This window comes from Chrysemys picta, chromosome 2 (genome assembly GCF_011386835.1).
Source record: "Chrysemys picta bellii isolate R12L10 chromosome 2, ASM1138683v2, whole genome shotgun sequence".
Taxonomy (NCBI): domain Eukaryota; kingdom Metazoa; phylum Chordata; order Testudines; family Emydidae; genus Chrysemys; species Chrysemys picta.
The window spans coordinates 252527209-252549677 of NC_088792.1; the positions used below are offsets into that span (position 1 = coordinate 252527209).

General features: G+C 48.8%; 1 protein-coding gene across 1 annotated transcript; it reads right to left on the reverse strand.

Moving 5' to 3' along the window:
* Nucleotides 1–515: 515 nt before the first annotated feature.
* LOC101939637 (cytochrome c oxidase subunit 6C-2) lies at nucleotides 516–20723 on the reverse strand. The gene is made up of 4 exons (XM_005291671.5): nucleotides 20567–20723; nucleotides 19182–19303; nucleotides 9458–9596; nucleotides 516–634 (listed from the first exon to the last, which is right to left on the reverse strand). The coding sequence occupies exons 1-3, from the start codon at nucleotides 20646–20648 to the stop codon at nucleotides 9471–9473; spliced, it is 330 nt and encodes a 109-aa protein (XP_005291728.3). The 5' UTR covers nucleotides 20649–20723; the 3' UTR covers nucleotides 516–634; nucleotides 9458–9470.
* Nucleotides 20724–22469: the final 1746 nt, after the last annotated feature.

Consider the following 22469-nt stretch of genomic DNA (forward strand, 5'->3'; position numbering starts at 1 on the left):
AACCCACAACCCCTTAAAGGTCATTTTATTTAAGAGTTCTAACAGTCAAAAGTTTGGAACTGCCAGATTAAGGTTGCATGGGCAATATTAATTTGCAACCCCTTTTGTGTATGCATTAGGATGCTGTCTTTAATTACATAATCACATTTTCAGGAGGATCGTTGCTTCATTCAGTAGTACAGGTTTAATTTCGAGGGGGGGAAATTATGTGGCCCTGGAAACCTTAACTCTAGTACATTTTAACTTTGTAACCTAAGCCAAAAAAGCTTTCAATTTTTTGTAAATACTATATATATAGGAATCCTCTGCAAGTGCTGTCCAAGCAGCTGTTGCCTATTGAACACTTTAGGCCAGGAAGCAAACAATACTGTCCTTATTTTAGTAACCACAAGGGTTCAGGATCTCTATTTTATCTCTCAACTTGTCTTTAGCATTATATGAAGAGTACCACCTGAATTTCCACCCCTTCCCTCAGCATCTAAACAGTCAAGGTCATCAGTTAAGATAAATAAAGCTTCATTAAGTATTTAGTTTATTGAATTACACTACAGCATGCCCACCACTGAAGTGTATTACACATTTTACAGTTGACTGAAGAAACAAGTTTAAGCTGTCAAGTCTCCTTGAAGATGATCTGCAAAATAAGAAAAACATGAGTTAATATATTTGGAGAATACTAGCTCTCAGAAGTAAATACATTAGTATGTATGAATTCAAACAGAGAAGGAAAGTGTTTATGCCAGTAGTTTAGTCTAGAGGAATTTCCCACTACTATTTCCTCATGGCTTATTAAGACACTGTATGTGGTAAATAAAATTGAAACATGGAACAAATCAAGAGCTACACAATAAGATCACAATAAGATCTGGAACAGCCTGAAAAAGAAAGGAATGCAACAGAGGAAATAAATGAACGCAGGTGGATTACCTGGAAAGGAAGAAATCCAAGTTTGTTAAATTACTTCTCTGTATTAAACTGAACACCCTCAATCTCATTCCTTCACAGCTGTGCTCCATGACAAGAGTCATGAAAGACCGTAGCACCAGAACATCTATACTTTATGTCCCCATTACCACAGTATCTAAGCACCTCACAGCCTGTGTGTTTATCCTCAACACACCTGTGAGGAAGGGCTATTATCCCCATTTTACAGATGGAGAACTAAAGGGCTAAGGGCTAGATCCACAAGAGAACCTGGTGGTGCCTAAATGTTGGACTGAGGCGTTTAAATTCCTCAATATCCCCCCTCAGTTGCCACCTCTCTCTGTAGGTCCCCATAGCACCTAAAAATCTGCCAGTGAGCATTCACACAGCTGCCTAAGTCTAGATGCCTAGCTTATGCCTAAACCCCAGCAGAATCCTCCAACTAGCTCTCTCATGTGCAGGGCCTTATCCAATAGGCACTCAGAGCACAACTAAACCCACCCAAAATAGTGGAGGAGCCACCGTTCCCCCTTATAACTTTTAGTCCTTTGATTAGGGCTCTCACACAAGCTGTAGGACACCCAGGCTCATTTGCCACCCCAGCCCTGGGGGGAGAAGGGATTTGAACTCTGGTGTCCCCAGGAGAGTGCCCTACCCACTGGGGTATTCGGCGGCAGGCCTCAATCTCTCTTGTAGAAACTGTTCCACTGAGTATAAATACTTAAATATGAACTGAGCAGAAGCAGAGATTCAGAGAACAGCCCCAGAATACCCCACTGCACAGTGGGTAGGGCACTCTCCAGAGAGAACAAAGACCAGTACTCAAACCTCGCTTCTCCAAATCAGGCAGACAGGGGAATTGAACCCAGAGCTGCAACAGCCTGGGTAAGAGTGGCTCCACTGCTGACACTGACACTTTTTTTTTTTTTTGAGGGGGGGGGGAGGGGAGAAGGACACACGGGAGGAGGCAAGAAAGATAACACGTAACTTCTGGGGAGGGTTCATTCGTGGCTGTCAATGCAAGTGGAGAGAAGAGCCTCTCTCCAAACCAGACTTAGTCACCTGTCTTTGAGGAATGGGTCTCCTCAGCATTTCCTTTTGGATACCTTTGGCAGCTCCCTACACAGCATGCTGGTTTTTCTAGGTCTCATTCTTTGGCATCTAACTCTTCTCGTGCATTATAAAAGACCCTGGGTGCCTACCTTGGGGCTGTGGATTCCACCTGGTAGCAACACACCCAAAAGTCAAGCATTGCAAGACTCAGCACTGCAGTGCCTAAAGCCCTTTGAAATGCTAGTTCTACCTACTTGCCCTATGTCACACACAAGTTTATAGCGGAGCAGGGAATTGAATCTCAATCTCTCAAGTCCCATGCTAATCACTGACCTACCTCCTCTTCCGTAACTGCAAGAAACATTCCAAAACAGCAAGTTAAAAGAAGTAGTGTTAACCCTAAATTTAGGGAGAAGGGATGGATGGGGGGGGGGGGTGTGGAAGGATTTTCAGAGCCTATTTTTGAGTAAGTTAGTCCAAACCACTGACTTGCTGCAGTATTAGATATAGTCTAACAGATCTTCAGCATGCATCAGGAAAGCCTATGACAAATTTTCTATTTACTTATCCAGGCCTTCAACAGGTTGGTATAAGTTCAGTTTCTACAAGACAGGTGTCCATAGCAAAAATAGCATCAAAACTGAACCTCCTTCCAGTTTCATATATATTTGGAGGGGACAGGAGATCTCCCCATTCACTTTATAGGCAGAAAGTACAGGTGCAATCTTCCACAGATGGCAGAAGCAGCAATGATAAATTGCATCTCCTCTTTTCCCCCTCCTTCTGATTTACCTAGACCAGTAGTTCTCAAACTTTTGTACTGGTGACCCCTTTCAAATAGCAAGCCTCTGAATTTGACACACACACCCCCCCCGGCAAACTTTGTGGTGGAGGCTGACAGTTTGTAACCCCCCCATGTAATAACCTCGTGACCCCCTGAGGGGTTCCAACCACCATTTTGAGAACCGCTGACCTAGGCAGTCATATTAGGGTGACCAGATCGCAAGAGTGAAATAACAGGACACATTGGGCGGGGGGGTGGGGGGGGAGAGAGATGACGATAGACAGGTGCACAGAGCCATGAGAGGGGGCCCTAGGAAGCTGCAAGAGGGGTTGTACAGCCCCTGCTGCAGCCCGCACCACAAGCCACAGGGCAAGGACTCATGGCCCCAGCTCCAGCCCCCAGTAGAAGCCACAGGGCTCCGGCTGAAGCTGCAGGACAGGGGCACAGGATTCTGGTTGCAAAGTCAGATCCAGTTGCAGGGCAGGGAAGTAAAGGGTCCCAGTTCTAGCTCTGGCTCCAGCCGCAGAGGGGAGGCTCCCAGTCCGGCCTTCAGCCCCCGCTTCAGCCACTGACAGCTGAAGCAAACTACATCACAGAGGTCTGGAATCAGAGAGTCCTGCTGCAGCACCATAGGGCTCGTTCACCTGCACATCCGCTGATGTGATATATGCCATCATGTGCCAGCAATGCCCCTCTGCCATGTACATTGGCCAAACTGGACAGTCTCTACGCAAAAGAATAAATGGACACAAATCTGACATCAGGAATCATAACATTCAAAAACTAGTGGGAGAACACTTCAACCTCTCTAATCACTCAGTGACAGACTTGATTGTATCAGTTTTGCAACAAAAAAAACTTCAAAAACAGACTCCAAAGAGAGACTGCTGAACTCGAATATGCAAATTAGACACAATTAACTTAGGCCTAAACAGAGACTGGGAATGGTTGGGTCATTACACTAACTGCATTTTTTTTCCCCCATGTTAATTTCTCCTCACACCTTCTATGGGTCATCTCGATTATCACTTCAAAGTTTTTTCTTCTGCTGCTACTGATAGCTCATTGCAATTGATTGGCCTCTTACAATTGGTATGCGTACTTCCACCTTTTCATGTTCTCTGTATGTATAAATATCTTCTGTGTGTGTGTTCCACTCTATGCATCTGAAGAAGTGAGTTGTAGCCCACGAAAGCTTATGCTGAAATAAATTTGTTAGTCTCTAAGGTGCCACAAGTGACTCCTGTGCTTTTTGCGGCTACAGACTAACACGGCTACTTTGTAACCCAAATTTTAAATGTAGACCAGGGCTATGCCAGAGAAAAGAATATAAGAATGACCATACAGGGTCAGACCAAAGGTCCATCTAGCCCAGTATCCTGTCTTCCAACAGTGGCCAATGCCAGGTGCTTCAGAGGGAATGAACAGAATAGGTAATCAAGTGATCCATCCCCTGTTGCCCATTCCCAGCTTCTGGCAAACAGAGTCTAGAGACACCATCCCTGCCCATCCTGGCTTATAGCTATTGATGGACCTATTCTCCATGAATTTATCTAGTTCTTTTTTGAACCCTGTTATAGTCTTGGCCTTCACAACATCCTCTGGCAAAGAGTTCTACAGATTGATTGTGTGAAGAAATACTTCCTTTTGTTTGTTTTAAACCTGCTGCCTATTAATTTAATTTGGTGACTTCTAGTTCTAAAAACAGACAGAATAGCTAGTCCTTTCGCCACTAAAGCCTAGAGTGATTTTCTGGAAGGCTCAGGCTTATGGCCCACTTAGGACATTATAGTGACTAAAGCCTAGGGGCAGAGTGCTTAGTACCGTGAGTGGGTCCACTGACTTTCAGTGGGACTACTCACAGGAGTAAAGTTACTCACATGTGCATTTGCAGGATCAGGCCTTCAACTATTACCAGTAACTGAACACAAGTTTGTCCAATTAACAGCTTTGCTTAAGACCAGATTGCAACTTGCCCTTGTGCTGGTGGAGGCACAAACCCTTTCCTCAATGAAGCCCTGCCAAATGGCCAGCCATAGTCACTGCATTTGAGGGACCACAGAGATTGATCCCTCTGTGCACACCCCAGGAAGATAAATCTCCTCAAAGGAAGAGAAGAAGGACTAGAGCAGGATAAGCACAGGACTAGGGGTAGCAGGCTTATCTGGAAGTTCATGGATGGATTGTGTCTTCCCATGGTGAAATCCCTTGCTGAGCTCCCATAGGGGTGTTTCAGCTCTATGTATCTACTCAGGACTGAAGTATAAAAGCACAATCTAGCCCTTCATAGCCAAGTATTGTAAATTAATAGATTACATATCTGTTGCCCTTTTATCAATCTGAGCAACATTTCATTCGATGAGAAGAATGACATGGCGCCTGTAGAAATCATTAGCAGAGAGTGTGTTGTTAAAAAAGAGGTGACAGTTACTTCAGTGCACTGCGCTACTACAATCTTGTTTAGAAGAATATTACATTAATGACAGACAATGAAAGTATGGAGAGTCACAGATTAGGATGAAACATAAAAGAGAGACGAGGGTGCAGTGGTTAAGGTGCTAGCATAGGACTTGGGAGACCCAGCTTCCCTGCTCCATCACAGACCTTGGGTAAGCCACTTAAGGCTCAGATCCTCAAAAGTAAATAAGCACCTAACTACCATTGATTTTAATGGGAGTTAAGTGCCTAAATACCTTTGAGGATCTGGGCCTTAGGGAACTGATGCACAGAGAGGCTATCTGTAAAATGGGGATATTAGCACTTCCCTGCCTCAGAGGGGAGTTGTGAGGATAAATATGTTAAAGATTGTGGAGGAAGTCCAGAGAAGAGCAAAAAAATTATTAAAGGTCTAGAAAACATGACCTATGAGGGAAGATTGAAAAAAAATGGGTTTGTTTAGTCTGGAGAAGAGAAGACTGAGAGGGGACATGGTAACAGTTTTCAAGTACATAAAACGTTGTTACAAGGAGGAGGGAGAAGAATTGTTCTTCTTAACCTCTGAGGAGAGGACAAGAAGCAATGGGCTTAAATTGCAGCCAGGGCGGTTTAGGTTGGACATTAGGAAAAACTTCCTAACTGTCAGAGCGGTTAAGCACTGGAATAAATTGCCTACGGCTGTTGTGGAATCTCCATCATTGGATTTTTAAGAGCAGGTTGGACAAACACCTGTCAGGGATGGTCTAGATAATACTTAGCCCTGCCTTGAATTCAGGCGACTGGACTAGATGACCTCTCGAGGTCCCTTCCAGTTCTATGATTGTGAGGTGCACAGATACCACAGTAATGAAGGTCATAAAAATACCCATGACAGTTTACCAAAGTCCAACGGAGAGCATTAATAAGGCTGTAAATCAAATTTACAATTTTTTTCCATGTGTGAGCACAATAAAGTGTTATAGTTGAAATAAACTGAAAGAAAAAGGAGCAGAGATTACAACTTATCTAGATTGTCATCTATTGCAACAGACATGGGCACACATTCAAGTGTCTGAGATATGCACAAATATTAGATAAACTTTCTTCTTCAGCAGTGTAATAAAGTCCCATGTCTGCCTCTGTCAGTGTATAAATTACAGGCCATCTCCAGGCGTCGTTATATGCATGGAACATCTATTGAATTCAATGAGAATTTTGCATGTGAATTTTCCCCTTAATATAAAGATAAACCCAAATCTGTTGCAGACGGGGAAAAAGGCAAGTGGCTTGGTGCTGGTCTCCTCGCCGCCTCTGTGTGCCTGAGGCTGTGGAGCAGGCCTGCACTCTGTCTGCAAGCTTGTTCCGGCCAGCAGGCTGGTGCCACCACGCCGGGAGCTGAGTCATGGGTCGGGACGGGTTGTAGGGGGGCTCTCTCTGCCCAGTGCCCGCTGCCCAGTTCTACAAGCCCCACCCCGCTGCAGCAGACCTCCTCGCCGCCTCTGTGTGCCTGGGGCAGGGCTGAACTCTGCAGGCTCCTGCCAGCCGGCGGGCTGGTGCTGCCGCGCCGGGAGCTTAGCTGCGCTGCCCCAGGAGGAAGAGGTAAGTGGCGCCAGCTTGCCACGGTCCCCCCGTTATCGGGACAAAGTGCGTCCCGACCAATATAAGGTCGGGATGCGGGACTGTCCCGATAAAATCGGGATGTCTGGCCACCCTAAGTCATATGCACCCTACAATCACTGTAGGTCCCAACCAGCTTCTCTCCTACTGCAGAAGTTGAGGATATTTTTGCACTGCACCTCCACATCTGTTGATAATTCTTCTAATGCACTACCTAAGCAGAGTTACAGATTAAGATTATGCTATCTGTGCCACTTTCTCTCAACTAATGCCACTGGGTAAATGATGAAGAAAGAATAATCCCAAAATCCCTTTAAAGCCTTGAGCTAGTTAATGTTTCACAGTTCTAACAAACAGGTGCACTCAACCTGGTCAGAGAAAGACTTTTGTACATTGGTTGCAAACTGGAAAGCTTACAACGTCTTGGTGTAATCAAGTGTTTCTTTTAGCTCTGTTTGCACAGCAAAGCTAGATTCTTAGTTTCAATTCAAGAGTTTTAAACTTCCATCTTTGTTGGCAGTATTGCTTCAAATGATTTTCCTCCCATACTTAGATCTGATATTCTTGCCAAACACCCTGAAGAAGGCCACCTGACCAAAGCATTGGTGATGTAAGTGCCTGAGAAAGTTAGTTTACATAAACATACATTAGCAGTATTCTTTTATCATGATCTTAAACTGGGTAGAAGTATGATGGTAGAAAGGTAAAGTGATCCCTTTGTTATTTACCATGCTCTTACATGTTGCTAAAAAAAAAAAAAAAAAAAGTAGAATTTCTAATGGGGGGGGGGGAAGAATAAAAGGATAGTCGATAATCCCATTATTAGTTTATGCTACTTTGTTTTTCATTTTTACTTTACAACTATATGAGCATCCATCATCCATATTATTTTGTTATACTGGAACCAGCTGTTATCTGATGTTATGTTTGTGTGTGGAAGCAAGACAAACATTAACATCATTAAGTCCAGTACTGAAGCATTCACTTAACAAGTAACAAAACTGAATGAGACTGAAAGTCAAACCCTAGTTGGCCAGGATAATTAGGCAAAACAAATCATCATGCGATGATCACAGTAAAGTGACCACATTTACTGTGCACTGGAAGAATGGAGAAGCCATTGCCCTTGATCAGTCTTTGAATTAGTAGTTTGAAGAGAAGTGGAAGAAAGTGATCAATGAAGAAATCAATCTCAGTTTCATATGTAGTTTCCCCCCCACTATCAGGACTAGGTTTGGAGAAGCTTTTTTAAAAAAAAAGCTCTTATGCCAAGTTACAGCTTACTTTAACACTGATGTTTCTAATCACAGCATCTGGAAGAGAGGAGGCAGAGTTCTGGGGACATTTAAGAGCAAAGTTATTAGCTGTTTGGTATTTTCGTTTGGAAAACCCTTTGTAGTTATATCGAGGAAACAGTTAAGTCCATTAAGGGGAAAAATCAAATGCTACTATTTACAAAGTATGTGAGAAGGCATGTTCCCTTGTACCACTTTTTTTTTTAAATAGGGAAATTCAGCTTGTGGCCAATTATCTTCCCTTTCCCTCAAGCTCTGGAGAAAGCAGGATGTGTTGGAAGCTGCTTCCATGACCCATGAACATGCACTGCTTCTCTCCATCCCCAAAAGAAGTGATCTTTTGGTTTTCTCCCTCTCCTTTATGAAGACAGGAAACACAGGAATTGCCATAATCAATCAGACCCATGGCCCATCTAGTCCACATTTTTTCCCCATCCGCCAGAACCAAACGTTGCAGAGTAAGGTGCAAGAAACTCTGCAGCAGGTATAAGTGAAACAACCTGCCCCCAGCTTGATTAAGCCAATCTTTACTTAAACCATGGAACATGAGGGTTTATATATCCCTACCACGTCTTAATTTTTTCGACTAACTCTCACGACTGGATATACTTGTAGTATGTGCCCCATCCTTCTTTCAAACTTGAGAAGGTTTTGGCCTCAATATCCTATGGCAAAGAGTTCCACAGACTAAACAGTTGTATGAAGAAGCATTTCCTTTTCAGTTCTGAATTTGCCATTTTCACTGGATGTCTCCTTGTTCTTGTATTACAAGACAGAGAGAACAATCTCCCAGCCTACCTTCTCTATACCATTCGTTATTCCATATACTTTTATCATTTTTTAGAAAGGTAAAAATCTCCCATATCCCAATTCTTCACATGAAAGTGTCTTCCTTTTTGAGATAGGGTTATCATAACTGCACAGTATTGCAAATTAGGGTGAACCATCGATTTATATAATGGCAATATTTTCTGTATTTTCTACTCCTTATCCATCTTAACACATTGCTTTTTTGACAACTGTGCATCATGCAGAGATAAGGAAAGGATTTGGCATCATTGTTAAATTAACACTGTTAATTTATTACCCCCAAAGGGTGTATAAGTAGTTCAATTTTTTTCCTTTCAACATGCAATACTTTGCATTTATCATTGGCCCTACTGGTCTAGTAACAAAAGGAATGTTATCTGTAGCTCCCACTGAGATCCTTTTTCCTTTTCTAAACTTCAGGAACTCTCACCTCCATTTAACTGGATGTGACTTTAACGGTAGAATTTGATCAAAAACATCAAAATGGGAAATTTCCAGTGTATCAATATATAAACAGTAGTCAGTGAGATCAGCTTGATGTAAGGCATCTTGCTATTACCTATAGATGCTGTTCATGAGTTTTTGGGTTGTACACTTTCAAACACACCAGCTTCCCTCATGGCCTCAAAGTCCTTCATGGAATCATAGTCTTTATAGAAGTCTGCATACGCTCGTTTCCTGGGCTCAGCCACGCCATACTGAAATGCAAAAAAGGTAGAGAATTAAGTTTTAAGGTAGAAAAACTTGTATAACAGATGCAGAAAGCTTGTAATTCACTTGGTGGTGCCATATCACCTGATATAAGATTACTGCAGTCTCAAAAAGCTGTTTTTAGTTCAACACAGAACAGTTGGCTATTAGAGGGTTACAGCAATATTTTTACTCAGTTAGAGCCTGAACTATTTAACGGATGGGAAAACAAATGTTCTTCTTCGAGTGCTTGCTCATATCCATTCCATTAGGTGTGTGCGCGCCGCGTGCACGATCGTCGGAAGATTTTTCCCTAGCAACACCGGCGGGTCGGCTGTGGAGCCCCCTAGAGTGGCGCCTTCATGGCGCTGAATATATACCCCAGCCGACCCGGCGCCCCCTCAGTTCCTTCTTACCGCCCCTGACGGTCGTTGGAACTGTGGAGCGCTGCTTAGCTGTTCTCCACTCTCCCTAGCTTAGTTCGTTATTCGCAGTTATAGTTATAGTCCTAGTGTTTATAGTTAAATAGTTCAATAGTTTTAAAAGTTGTCTAGTTGTTATAATAGTTCAGGGGATTAAGGGGGTCGTCTCCCCCTTTCTCCCCCGGCCGCGGGGCCGGGCTCATGCCCAACGCTCCCGGCTTCAAGCTGTGCGCCTCCTGCGCTAAGCCTATGCCCACGAGCGACCCGCACGACTCCTGTCTGAAGTGCCTGGGAGAGTCCCATCAAACAGATAAGTGCAAGATCTGTAAGGCCTTCAGACCAAGGACCAAGAAGGAGCGGGACTTTCGGCTCCGGCAACTCCTGATGGAGGCGGCACTTAGTCCGGACGCTCCATCTACAAGTCAGGCCCCGGCACCTAGCGCCTCAGTGCGCAGTGCCCCGGCGGCACCGGCCATGACGACCACGCGAGTGGCGTCAGATGAGCCTTTCCGGCACCGGACCTCGTCGGCACCGCAAGCACAGCAAGTGCCTCGGCGCCGGTCATTATCCCCAGGGCATAAGAAAGCCCATAAGACGGGGACCTCCGTGCCGAAGACGCTGGCTCCCCCAGTGCCGGGGGTAGAGCCGCGTACGCCGGTGGAGCACCGGAAACAGGTGCCTCCAGCACCGTCGACTCCGGCGCCGAGGCCGTTGAGTCCGGTGCAGACGGCGTCTCCACCGAGGCCGGCGGTGATACAGTGCCTCCCGTCGACGCCAGAGACCTTCGCGGCGGCGAGAGACTTAATAGCTCTCACGGAGCCGGCACCGCCTCAACCACCGGCACCGACGGCACCGTTGCCTCGCCCGGTCCAGTCGAGGGGGAAACCTGCCTTGATGCGCCCTCCATCGCAAGGGCTGGAACCTCGGCACCGATCCAGGTCCCGAAGCAGGTCCCCACGCCGCTCGCAGTCCCGGCACCGAATATCACCTCGGCACCGGTCGTACTCGCGGCCAAGATCTTCTTCGCGGCACCGCTCTACGTCTCGGCACCGCTATGATCGTCGGCACCGATCAACGTCGAGACGTAGTTCTCGGCACCGCTACGGTCGCCGCTCGACGTCGAGAGGCCGCTCCCGGTACCGGGCATACTCCAGGTCCTCGTCGAGGTCCAGATCCGACTCCCGGCACCGACGAGGTCATCGGCACCGGTCGCGGTCCCGGCACCGATCGCCGGCACCGCGTGGAGATAGATCATCTCCAGACCGGCACCGTGCGGCACCGCAGCCCACGGGAATCGTCTCGACGCTCTCGGCACCGCCATGGCCATCGAGATCGGGGTCTCGCTCCTCGGAGGACCTCTCGAGATCGGCATTCCCCCCTCAGGGGCAAGCCGAGGAACAGGACTTGGGCCATTGGCAGAACATAACAGAGGACCATTCTCATGGCCCATCTCACTGGTCGTTTTGGACCCCGTGGGCATACCATCAGGCGCAAGGGGCTCCAGTTGCTTCGACCTCTCGCTCCGGTCACTCTGTTAGAAGGGCCCCGGAGTCCACCATCTCTCGGCCTCCGCCAGGGGGCATGGAGGCTTCCGTGTCCGCACCACCTGACGCCCTGGACTCAAGCGCAGGTGATGCTCCGGCCCAGGAGCAGGGAGACCAGGACCCTCCCTTGGATCCTGTTCCACCGGAGGCATCTTCCTCTTCCTCTCCGGATGAGGCAGTGGCGGGCACATCGTGCACAGGTCCACCTCCAATAGATCTTCGGGCTCACCAAGATCTTCTGCGTAGGATGGCCCGTAATATGGACCTGCAGGCGGAGGAGATAGTGGAGGTGCACGACCCCATCGTGAATATCCTCGGAGCGGATGCCCCATCGAGGGTGGCGTTACCCCTTATCCGCACGATACAAGCCAATGTATCTACGATATGGCAGACTCCTGCCTCTATCCCACCCACAGCGAGAGGGGTGGAAAGGAAATACTTTGTCCCGTCTAAAGACTACGGGTACTTGTATACCCACCCCCAGCCGTGTTCACTGGTGGTGGCATCAGTGAACGCAAGGGAGCGCCACGGTCAGCAGGCCGCAGCGCCCAAATCAAAGGAGGCTAAGCGCCTCGATTTATTCGGCCGTAAAGTTTACTCAGCCGGAGGGCTGCAACTTAGAGCGGCTAACCAACAGGCGCTCTTGAGCCGCTATAGCTTTAACTCCTGGAACTCTATGGGGAAGTTCAAGGAGTTGGTTCCCCAAGAGTCCAGGGAGGAGTTTGGAGTCCTGGTAGAGGAGGGTAAGAAGGTGGCTCGGACCTCCTTACAGGCCTCCTTAGACATAGCGGACTCTGCTGCGAGAACCCTGGCCTCAGGTATCGCTATGCGGAGGATCTCCTGGCTCCAGGTTTCGGGTCTGCCTCAGGAACTGCAGCAAACCCTGCAGGATCTGCCCTTTGAAGGACAAGGGTTGTTTTCAGAAAAGACGGACTCTCGCCTGCAGAGCCTCAAGGACTCCAGGACGATCATGCGTTCCTTGGGGATGCATGTTGTGGGCCCTCAGCGCAGGCCATTTAGACCGCAGCCTCAGCGCTTCTACCCCCCCCCGCCTCGTCAGAGACAGGACTCGACCCGGAGGCGAGGACGAGGTGGTAGAAGAAGGTGGACCGGCCCTCAACCTGGTCAGAACCAGGGGCCACCTAGACCACCTTCGGGCCCCAGGCAGAACTTTTGAAGGTGCGGTCGAGGACGGCGCCCCGGTCATCCCACAGGATCCAGCCCCATCCTTTCGGGATCGCCTTTCCCATTTCCACCATGCCTGGTCCCTTATAACCTCGGACCGTTGGGTCCTTCGCACGGTGGACAGGGGATATGCTATCCAGTTTTCCTCAATTCCCCCCTCCTCCCCCCCTTCCCCGTCCCTCTTCAGGGACCCTTCTCACGAGCAACTTCTTATACAGGAAGTTTCCACGCTCCTTGCTATGGGGGCCATAGAGGAGGTTCCAGTGGAGTTAAGGGGCAGGGGATTCTATTCCCGTTACTTCCTCATTCCCAAGTCCAAAGGAGGTCTGCGACCCATCTTGGACTTGCGCGGACTCAACAAATTCGTAGTAAAGTTGAAGTTCCGCATGGTCTCTTTGGGGGCCATTATCCCTTCCCTCGATCCTGGAGACTGGTTCGCCGCCCTCGACATGAAAGATGCATACTTTCACATAGCAATTTACCCGCCTCACAGACGCTTCCTGCGGTTCGTGGTAAGCAAGGTGCACTACCAATTCGCAGTCCTTCCCTTCGGCCTATCCTCGGCCCCAAGGGTGTTCACGAAATGTATGGCTGTCGTGGCAGCGTACCTTCGTCGGCAAGGGATACAGGTGTTCCCGTACCTAGACGACTGGCTGGTACGCGGTCGCACCAAAGAACAAGTTCGAGATCACGTCCACATAATAGTGCACACATTCAACAAGTTGGGCATCCTACTCAACAAGGACAAATCCACTCTAGAACCTACCCAGAGAATAGAATTCATCGGCGCAGTTCTAGACTCCAGGCGTGCACAAGCCATCCTGCCAGACAACCGCTTTTGCACCATCACGAGCCTCATTCAAGGGCTCAAGGCCTTCCCAACTACCACGGTGAGGTCGTGCCTTACCCTGCTGGGTCACATGGCTTCCTGCACGTACGTAACCAGGCATGCCAGACTTCGGCTTCGCCCACTCCAGACCTGGGTGTCATCAATATACCGCTCACATCGGGACAGCCTGAACATGGTGGTCACGGTCCCGAACTCGGTCCTGACCTCCCTCACCTGGTGGCTAGATCGCAATGTGGTTTGCGAGGGGATGCCGTTTCACGCCCCACAACCCTCTCTGCACCTGGTCACAGACGCTTCATCTCTGGGTTGGGGCGCCCATCTCAACGAGCACCATACCCAGGGCCTGTGGACTGCACCTCAGCTAGCCCTACACATCAATGTTCGGGAACTGATGGCGGTGCGCCTGGCGTGCCAGGCATTTCTCAATCTCCTACGGGGCCGCTGTGTGTTAGTTCTCACCGACAACACCACGGCCATGTTTTACATTAACAAGCAAGGAGGAGCACGTTCGTCAATGCTATGCCAAGAGGCCATTCGCCTGTGGGACTTCTGCATCGCCCACTCAATCCATCTCACGGCATCGTTCCTCCCTGGAGTCCAGAACACTCTGGCGGACCGACTCAGCAGGTCCTTTCAAACACACGAGTGGTCTATCCGTCCGGACATCATACATTCCGTTTTCCAGAAGTGGGGGTTTCCCCGGATAGACCTGTTTGCATCTCGAGACAACAGGAAGTGCCATGTGTTCTGCTCCCTGCAAGGTCGAGCCCCAGGCTCCCTCTCGGATGCGTTTCTCCTTCCTTGGAAAGACCACCTGTTTTATGCCTTCCCTCCGTTTCCTCTGGTCCACAAGGTACTGCTCAAATTGCGCAGAGACCAGGCACAGGTAATTCTGGTCGCTCCAGCGTGGCCGAGACAACATTGGTACACCACGCTGTTGGAACTCTCGGTTCAGACACCGATCCCGCTTCCGTTGTATCCGGATCTCATCACGCAGAACCACGGCCGGCTGCGTCACCCCGACCTGCAATCACTCCACCTCACGGCGTGGCTGCTCCATGGTTCACCCAGGCAGAGCAACAGTGTTCACACTCTGTCCAACAGATTCTGCTGAGCAGTAGGAAGCCCTCAACACGGACCACATACTTGGCCAAGTGGAAGCGGTTCTCCTGTTGGTGCGAACAACGAGCCACGTCCCCATTGCACGCACCTATTCCTCTTATTTTGGAATATCTCCTCTCCCTAAAACAGCAAGGGTTGGCGATATCTTCAATTAGAGTTCACCTGGCCGCTATATCGGCCTTCCATCCAGGGGAACTCGCGTCCTCGGTATTCTCTAACCCGATGGTCGTTAGATTCCTCAAGGGCTTAGACCGGATGTACCCACAACAACGTCAGCCCGTTCCGACGTGGGACCTCAACCTGGTTTTCTCCAAGCTCACAGGTCCTCCATTCGAGCCACTGGCCACCTGTTCACTTCTGTACCTATCCTGGAAGACAGCCTTCCTCGTAGCCATCACCTCAGCAAGGCGCGTTTCTGAACTCAGGGCGCTTACATCCGAGCCCCCTTACACAGTTTTCCATAAGGATAAAGTGCAGCTCCGCCCACATCCTGCCTTTCTCCCTAAGGTGGTTTCTCCATTTCATATCAACCAGGATATATTTCTCCCGGTCTTTCACCCTAAACCACATGCTTCTCGCCAGGATCAACGTTTGCATTCCCTGGACGTACGCAGGGCCCTGGCCTTCTACATTGACCGCACAAGGCCCTTTAGAAAGACGACGCAACTCTTCGTTGCAGTGGCCGACCGAATGAAAGGCTCACCGGTCTCCTCACAACGCCTATCCTCCTGGATTACGTCTTGCATCCGGACTTGCTATGACCTGGCAGGTGTCTCAGCACCGCACCTCACCGCTCACTCCACGAGGGCCCAAGCGTCCTCGACGGCTTTCCTGGCGCAAGTTCCGATCCAGGACATTTGTAGAGCTGCGGTTTGGTCGTCAGTCCACACGTTTACAGAACACTATGCACTAGTGCAGCAGTCCAGGGACGATGCTGCCTTTGGATCAGCGGTTTTGCACACAGCAATGTCTCACTCCGACCCCACCACCTAAGTTGGGCTTGGGAGTCACCTAATGGAATGGATATGAGCAAGCACTCGAAGAAGAAAAGACGGTTACTCACCGTTGTAACTGTTGTTCTTCGAGATGTGTTGCTCATATCCATTCCAAACCCGCCCCCCGTCCCCACTGTCGGAGTAGCCGGCAAGAAGGAACTGAGGGGGCGCCGGGTCGGCTGGGGTATATATTCAGCGCCATGAAGGCGCCACTCTAGGGGGCTCCACAGCCGACCCGCCGGTGTTGCTAGGGAAAAATCTTCCGACGATCGTGCACGCGGCGCGCACACACCTAATGGAATGGATATGAGCAACACATCTCGAAGAACAACAGTTACAACGGTGAGTAACCGTCTTTTTTGTGTTGTTTCATCTAAAAATTGGAACCAGATTTACAAACAGCATTACTAAATTTTCAGGACACCAATAAGTTCATTCTTCCTTGTCAGATAACGTGCACGAGTCCAAGTGATCATCTTTTGCCAAAAAACTGTCACCACCTGGTAATGGTTCTATACTTAAAGAATTTACAAATAAATGTTTAATATGCCCATGGACAATCACAGGGTTAAGTGACTTAGGGATGTCCTTTTATCTATCGTTCTTACTAAAACTGAGTTACAGTTAGAGCAATTCTGTAAGGTTACAAAAGGAGGAAAGGATGCTGCCAAAGCAAATAGCCAAAATGACGCACCCACTTTGGCCACATCTACACTAAGAAAAAGGTGGGTTCACACTCATTAATTAACACACGATTAAATCCTAGGGAAGACAAGGCAGTTTAATATTAACATGGTACTTAACCTAACACATGTGAATACTACAAACTGCTTTGTCTTCACTAAGATTTGTGCTAGTTACCATGTGTTCACACAAGGCAAGAACATCCCCCACCTTTTTCCTAGTATGAACACACCGTTGGGCTCCATGCTGTGGTTCATTTGTTTCGATAGAATCTTTTAGTCAACTGAATAGCCATATAAATCTGGAAGCCCTTCAGGAATCATCTGATTGGGCACTGCAGTGGCAAAGAGCAAGATACCACGTATGAACTTCTTTACTCATCCCCACCTTTCTCAAATTTCAGACCAGCTGCAGCGTAGCTGGCTAGGAAAGAAGAGAAGACAATTGACAATATTCCCAGACCAGGGGCATATTCTGAATGTATTTTAAACGGATGTAAATCTAGACGAATGCCAGAGGTCAATGGAGTGATACACCTGTACATTTGCAGGATCTGGCCATGTGTGCGCATAATTAAGGGAATAGTGGATGAAGACCAGTCTTCCCACACATACCCCTTCAGTTCAACAAAGTGTGCCCAAGCAAGGTACAACAGTGTAGAAAACTAACTGCTCTTATGTGAGGAGCTTGGCTCTTCACACAGAAGCTCCAGGTGGAAAAAGCACATAACTGAGATTTATGCCACATCTGCATTCCCAGTTTTTGTGGTGTGTTCTTTGTACATACCCAAGAATCTGACCCTATATTTTTTAAAGAGTTGCCCCACCACAGATGCTCCAGGTTTGTTTAAAAAAAAAAAAAAAATAGAAGCATTGCAGTGATTAAAGATATATCATCACGTGTCAGTTTAGCTATGTCCTGGTAAGTTGCTCCTTTACTTTAATGGACTCTCTTTCAAATCTCCAAGAGGAGATTAAGCCTCTGACGGTGCTGGTAACAGAGCTAGGCTTTACTGATGAATAATAGTAATTAAACCTTAATATTTATAGCTGTCTTCAGCTAGAGCTTTCTGAAAATTTAAATGTTGCAAGTGACAAGAATGAAGTTTAGTAAGGGACTGGAGGTTCAGTTTTTCCATGTACTTAGAAATGAGTTGCTGAATGCATGTGTTTTGATCGCCTAGGATATCAATTTTGAGTGAAACTTTTTGGCAAGATATCACCCCTCAGAAATCTAGCAAACATTTAGTAATAAAGGCAATCTAGCCATCCTAAGACATAGGAAGAGATGGTTGTGTATTCAGTGTATTAAAGGTATTTAAGTGTTTAACTACTGCTATTCTGTCTGCACATCTCTTTAGGGTCTCAGAAAGCAAAGCTTCACTCATGTGGCGTTGCCCCAATCCTTAAAGAAAAAGGTCTTCAACCTCACACTTAAGCCACAGTTCTATTTTTTCACCATGTTGTCCTTACTCCTCCAGAGATATCTTGTGTCCACCTTGCCCACTGTAATTTATCAGATAGATTGCCAACAATAATGATAGACGCTCCACTGAGCACATAGGTAGTCTTCTGACCAAAGCCTGCTATCAAGGCTGATTAACAATTCTCTAGCTTTCAATGGTGACTAAAGATAGTTGAAAAGGTGGCTCTCAGCCTTTATGAACATCTAGCAGATAGTATTTTTATTGTATTCATTACTACATCTATTGCAGCAGCATCCAAAGTGCGTTAAGCACTTTGCAAACACAGAGGAAGACCTCATCTTAAAGAGACCAGTCGCTAGATATTTATTTTACACTCTACAACATACTCAGATGCCAATGCACATGCCAAGAAGGGTTAACCCACTCTAAGAAACCAGAAATGGCTGAGAGATGTTTGACTCTCCTAAATCAAATTAAGTTACACAGGGCAGAGAGTTTGCCCATCTTGCTTAGCTAAGAGTTTCAAAGACCATCATTCTGTGGATAACTTCATAAGTGGGACCCCCCCTCTTCCCCCTCAATAAATATCCTATATTAAACATACGCAAGTCCATGGAACACTTTGAGCACCACCAATTTTAATTTTTTTAGGTTAAGCCAGCATGAGCTGTACACAGCACTAGGGCTATGTCTGAACTGCACAAGTAACCTGGGTGACTGGCATCCATGTTAGCCTACCCTGGGTGTGGGCATCCCCACAGCAAACCCCTACCTGTATTACTGTGTCCTCATTCACTCATGTGTGTCTGCAGGCATATCTCATTGTTCTTAGTGGTGAGATGCCCTAGGATTCTTTCCCACTCAACTGCAGGAAAACTTGACTGTCCTTCAGGAAAAACTGTGGGAAGGCATTGGAGGACTATCTGAATTAAAGTGGAGCCTGTATTCTAACCCCCACCTCCATCAGATAATATAACCCAGGCTTAAAGCACTTACACACCTGGGTCAGATTTTTTCCCCCTGTATGAACAAGGTGGGCTAAAAGCTGGGTAAGAGTTCATGTTAACTGGGCAGCGTAGACATGAACTGTGCAACGCTTGGCTCCTAGGGTTAGTCCAAGGCTTGCCAACAACTACGTGGCCTCAGTCAGATCACTCAGAAACTATTGGTGATTATCTGTAAAATAGGAACAACTCCTCTCAAAGAAGCACCAAAAGGTTTTATACAGCACTCTGGAGACATGCTCATGAGAAATCCACCACAGCAATTTTCTGATAAACAGATAAACCAAGTCCAAGTCCTGAACCAGAAGGCTATATAGATTGGTCGAGATCAACTGGGCTCACAAATATTATAAGACCTCACCTTGTACAAAACTGCACATCCCAGGGATGTAATCATTGCCCCTACAATATGGAATCTCAGACGTTTGGCCAGGAGGCCCCTCATCTGTGGTTTGGGCAACAGAGACATGGTGATGATTTCTCCTAGGAAAGTAATACATTAGAAATTTATTAAGAGATGTACACAGGAAGTTCCTGTCGTAATTAATGCATTTTGTTTTCTATGTATATAACAGACTTGTTAGACTAAACATTTCACAAGAGGATACTAGAGTAGCTTCAGAACATATGCAAAATCATTCCCTCCATTAAGATACCTCCTTACAACATCTGAGATACCTTTTGAAGGAAATCTATTTGTGAGGGTAAAACTATCAAAACACAGACTTTAAATACTTTACATATAATAGACTAGTTCAAGGAGCGTTTCTTTTCTACTGTTTAGTGTGTCTTAGCCACACAATACCCTTCCCTCTCCTATGATGTCTATTGTCTTTTTATATTCCTGAAACAAGTCATACTCAGATTTTTTAGGCCAGGAACCATATTTTATTAACCTAGAAGGCATCATGTATAACTAATACGCTATATTAAAAAAATTAAGATGGCAGATAACCTTACAGTAAAATAATACATCTCTTCAATGGGGTTTTATTGTGCCATGTACACAGTCGTGCAGCAGACTGTGCAGACAGTTGTATGAGAGACACAGGACTGAATGTCAGGCATTGTCTATACAAGAGTTTTGCCAGAGTAGCTGTGCCAGCAAAGCCCTGCAAGTGCCGATGCTCAGGTAAAAGTGCTTCTGCTGAAAACGCTCAGTTGTACCTCGCGGTCTGTCGGCTCCTGGCAGGGAATGCCAGGCAGTGGCAGGCTGTGGTCTGTGGGCCAGACCCCTCTGGTCACAGAGACCCAACCCTGCTCTCCAACTTTATACACATCCTCGGGGACCGGATGCAGAGAACTAGGCCGGGTCCCGCCCTGGCCTGCGGCAGGTGCCTAGTCGACAAACACCAACCGAGTGACAAAATGGAGACGAGTCACACGGCCCAGGCACGCCCGGGTCAGCACCGGACCCAGAGCGACCGCGCCTCCGAGACACTGTTCCGCACGCGCCCCCCTCCCAGCCTCGCCCTGCTGCCCAGCTCCGCCGCCGGCAGCGGGCACTCGGCCCCAACCCCCCGACGCCGCCGCGCCGCGCCCGGCCCCTCACTCGCACGATGCGCGGCGGCGGGTAACGGCCGCAGCCGGGCCCCTCCCGCTGCGCGGCGCCGCAGGCCTCAGGGACACGGAGGTCAGAGGCGGCCGCGGGGCCCCCGCAGCGCCGGGGCGGGGGCGTGGAAGGAGGGGACGCCGGGCTAGCGCACTAGCTCCAGGAGAGTGGGGCGGGGGGAGGCCTCCACTCACCTCCGCAAAGTACCAAGGTCCTTCCGCACTGACTAGAGCCGGTCACCGACTGCGGAGCTGCAGCCGCGCATGCGCAACACATTGACTAGGCTACGGCAAGCCGCCCGGCTCAAACCGCGAGCCACAAAACTCAGATTCGTATGGGGGTGAGGCTAAGCAACACAGCAGGGGACCACCATGGCAGAGGGGGAGGAAGGAGGGAGTGAGGGCAAAGGAGAAACAGAGGACAAGCGCCTCTGCTGTGGCTCTGGCTACCCCACCATCATCGCTCTCTAGGCAGGTTTCAGAGTAGCAGCCGTGTTAGTCTGTATCTGCAAAAAGAACAGGAGTACTTGTGGCACCTTAGAGGCTAACAAATTTATTAGAGTATAAGCTTTCGTGGGCTACAGCCCACTGCATCCGAAGAAGTGGGCAGTAGCCCACAAAAGCTTATGCTCTAATAAATTTGTTAGTCTCTAAGGTGCCACAAGTACTCCTGTTCTCTCTAGGCAAGGACCTGACAGGAGCACCCCACCCCCAACCCGTACTGCTCCTTCTGTAGCAGCCTTCAGTGTGACAGCCTCATCCAGGGCTGGATTAACTGTGGGCCTGGCACCAAACATATTTGTGGGCCCCCATGGGGCACGGTGCAGGGGGAGCGGGATGGTCAGTTTCCAGAGGGAAGGGCAGGTTGGGGGCAATGAGGGACAGCGCGGCGGGAGCAGCTCCGCTCTGTGCAGCCCAGCAGGCGGACTCTGTTTACAAACCTGCAGCTGCCAGACGCACACTGGCCTGCCCAGCCCTGTGCTGCCAGCACACCCCTTCCCCTTGAGGGTGGGCCCCCACCACACTGCCCCCCTGCCCAGTGCCCCACCCTTATGCCCAGTGCCTCCTCTCCCAGAGACCTTCACCACAGAGCTCTATGCCCAGCCCCCACCCCTCCCAGGGACCTCCCCTGCTGGCCTCCCACCACAGCTGCACAGCACCCTGCACACCACACCACTCACCCAGCGCCTGCCACCCATAGACCTCCCCACTGCCCACCACCTTCCTCACAGTTCCACCATCACAGCTGCACAGCACCCCATATTCCTGAGGGGATTCTGCACCAAAAAATTAAAAATTTTGCGCACAATATTTTAAAATTCTGCAAATTTTATTTGTCAATAAATAAATGTGGAGGCTCCAACATGGCAGTGGGGAGCACAGGCCACTGGTTGCATGGAGGTGGGAAATTACCCTGCAGCCTCACCCCACCCCACCCTGTGACAGGGACTTGGCAGTGAGGCTGCACCCAACTCTGACACAGTGCAAGGGCCAGGCCTGTCCCAGAAAAACGGTGCATCAGGTGTGGGTGAGCAGGCTCAACCCGGCAGCAGCATCCAAGTGCAGAGGGACTTAGTGTGGGGGGATCCAGGTGGGGGTAAGAGAGTTCTCTGTGGGGCAATCTGGGTGCGGGCGGCTCAGTGGGAGATCTGGATGCACAGAAGTTCATTGGGGGGTTCCAGGTGCAGGGGCAATAGGACTCTGCAGGGGATCCAGGTGAAGGTGTTTGGGGCTCCCAGCAGAGGGGGTCTAGGTGCAGGGGAGGTGGAGTTCATTTGGGTGGGGGTCCAGGTGCAGGTGGTTGGGGCTCAGTGGGGGGTGGTACAGATGCAGGGGAGGTGGGGCTTGTCAGGGTGAGGGTTTGATGGACCTGCTTAACAGGGGAGCCCCAGCTTCTGGCAAGGGGATGCTGCATGCTGGGCTCCAGCTTCCCCCCTGCCCCCACTTCCCCCATCCCATGCCCATTCCCCACCACTCCATCTCCTCCTCATCCCATCCCTTTCCTTCCTCACTGCCTCTTCCCCCACCTCGGCTTCCCCTGCCCCTTTTCTTCCCCATCCCATGTCCCTTCCCCACTGCTCCATCTCCTTCCCACCCC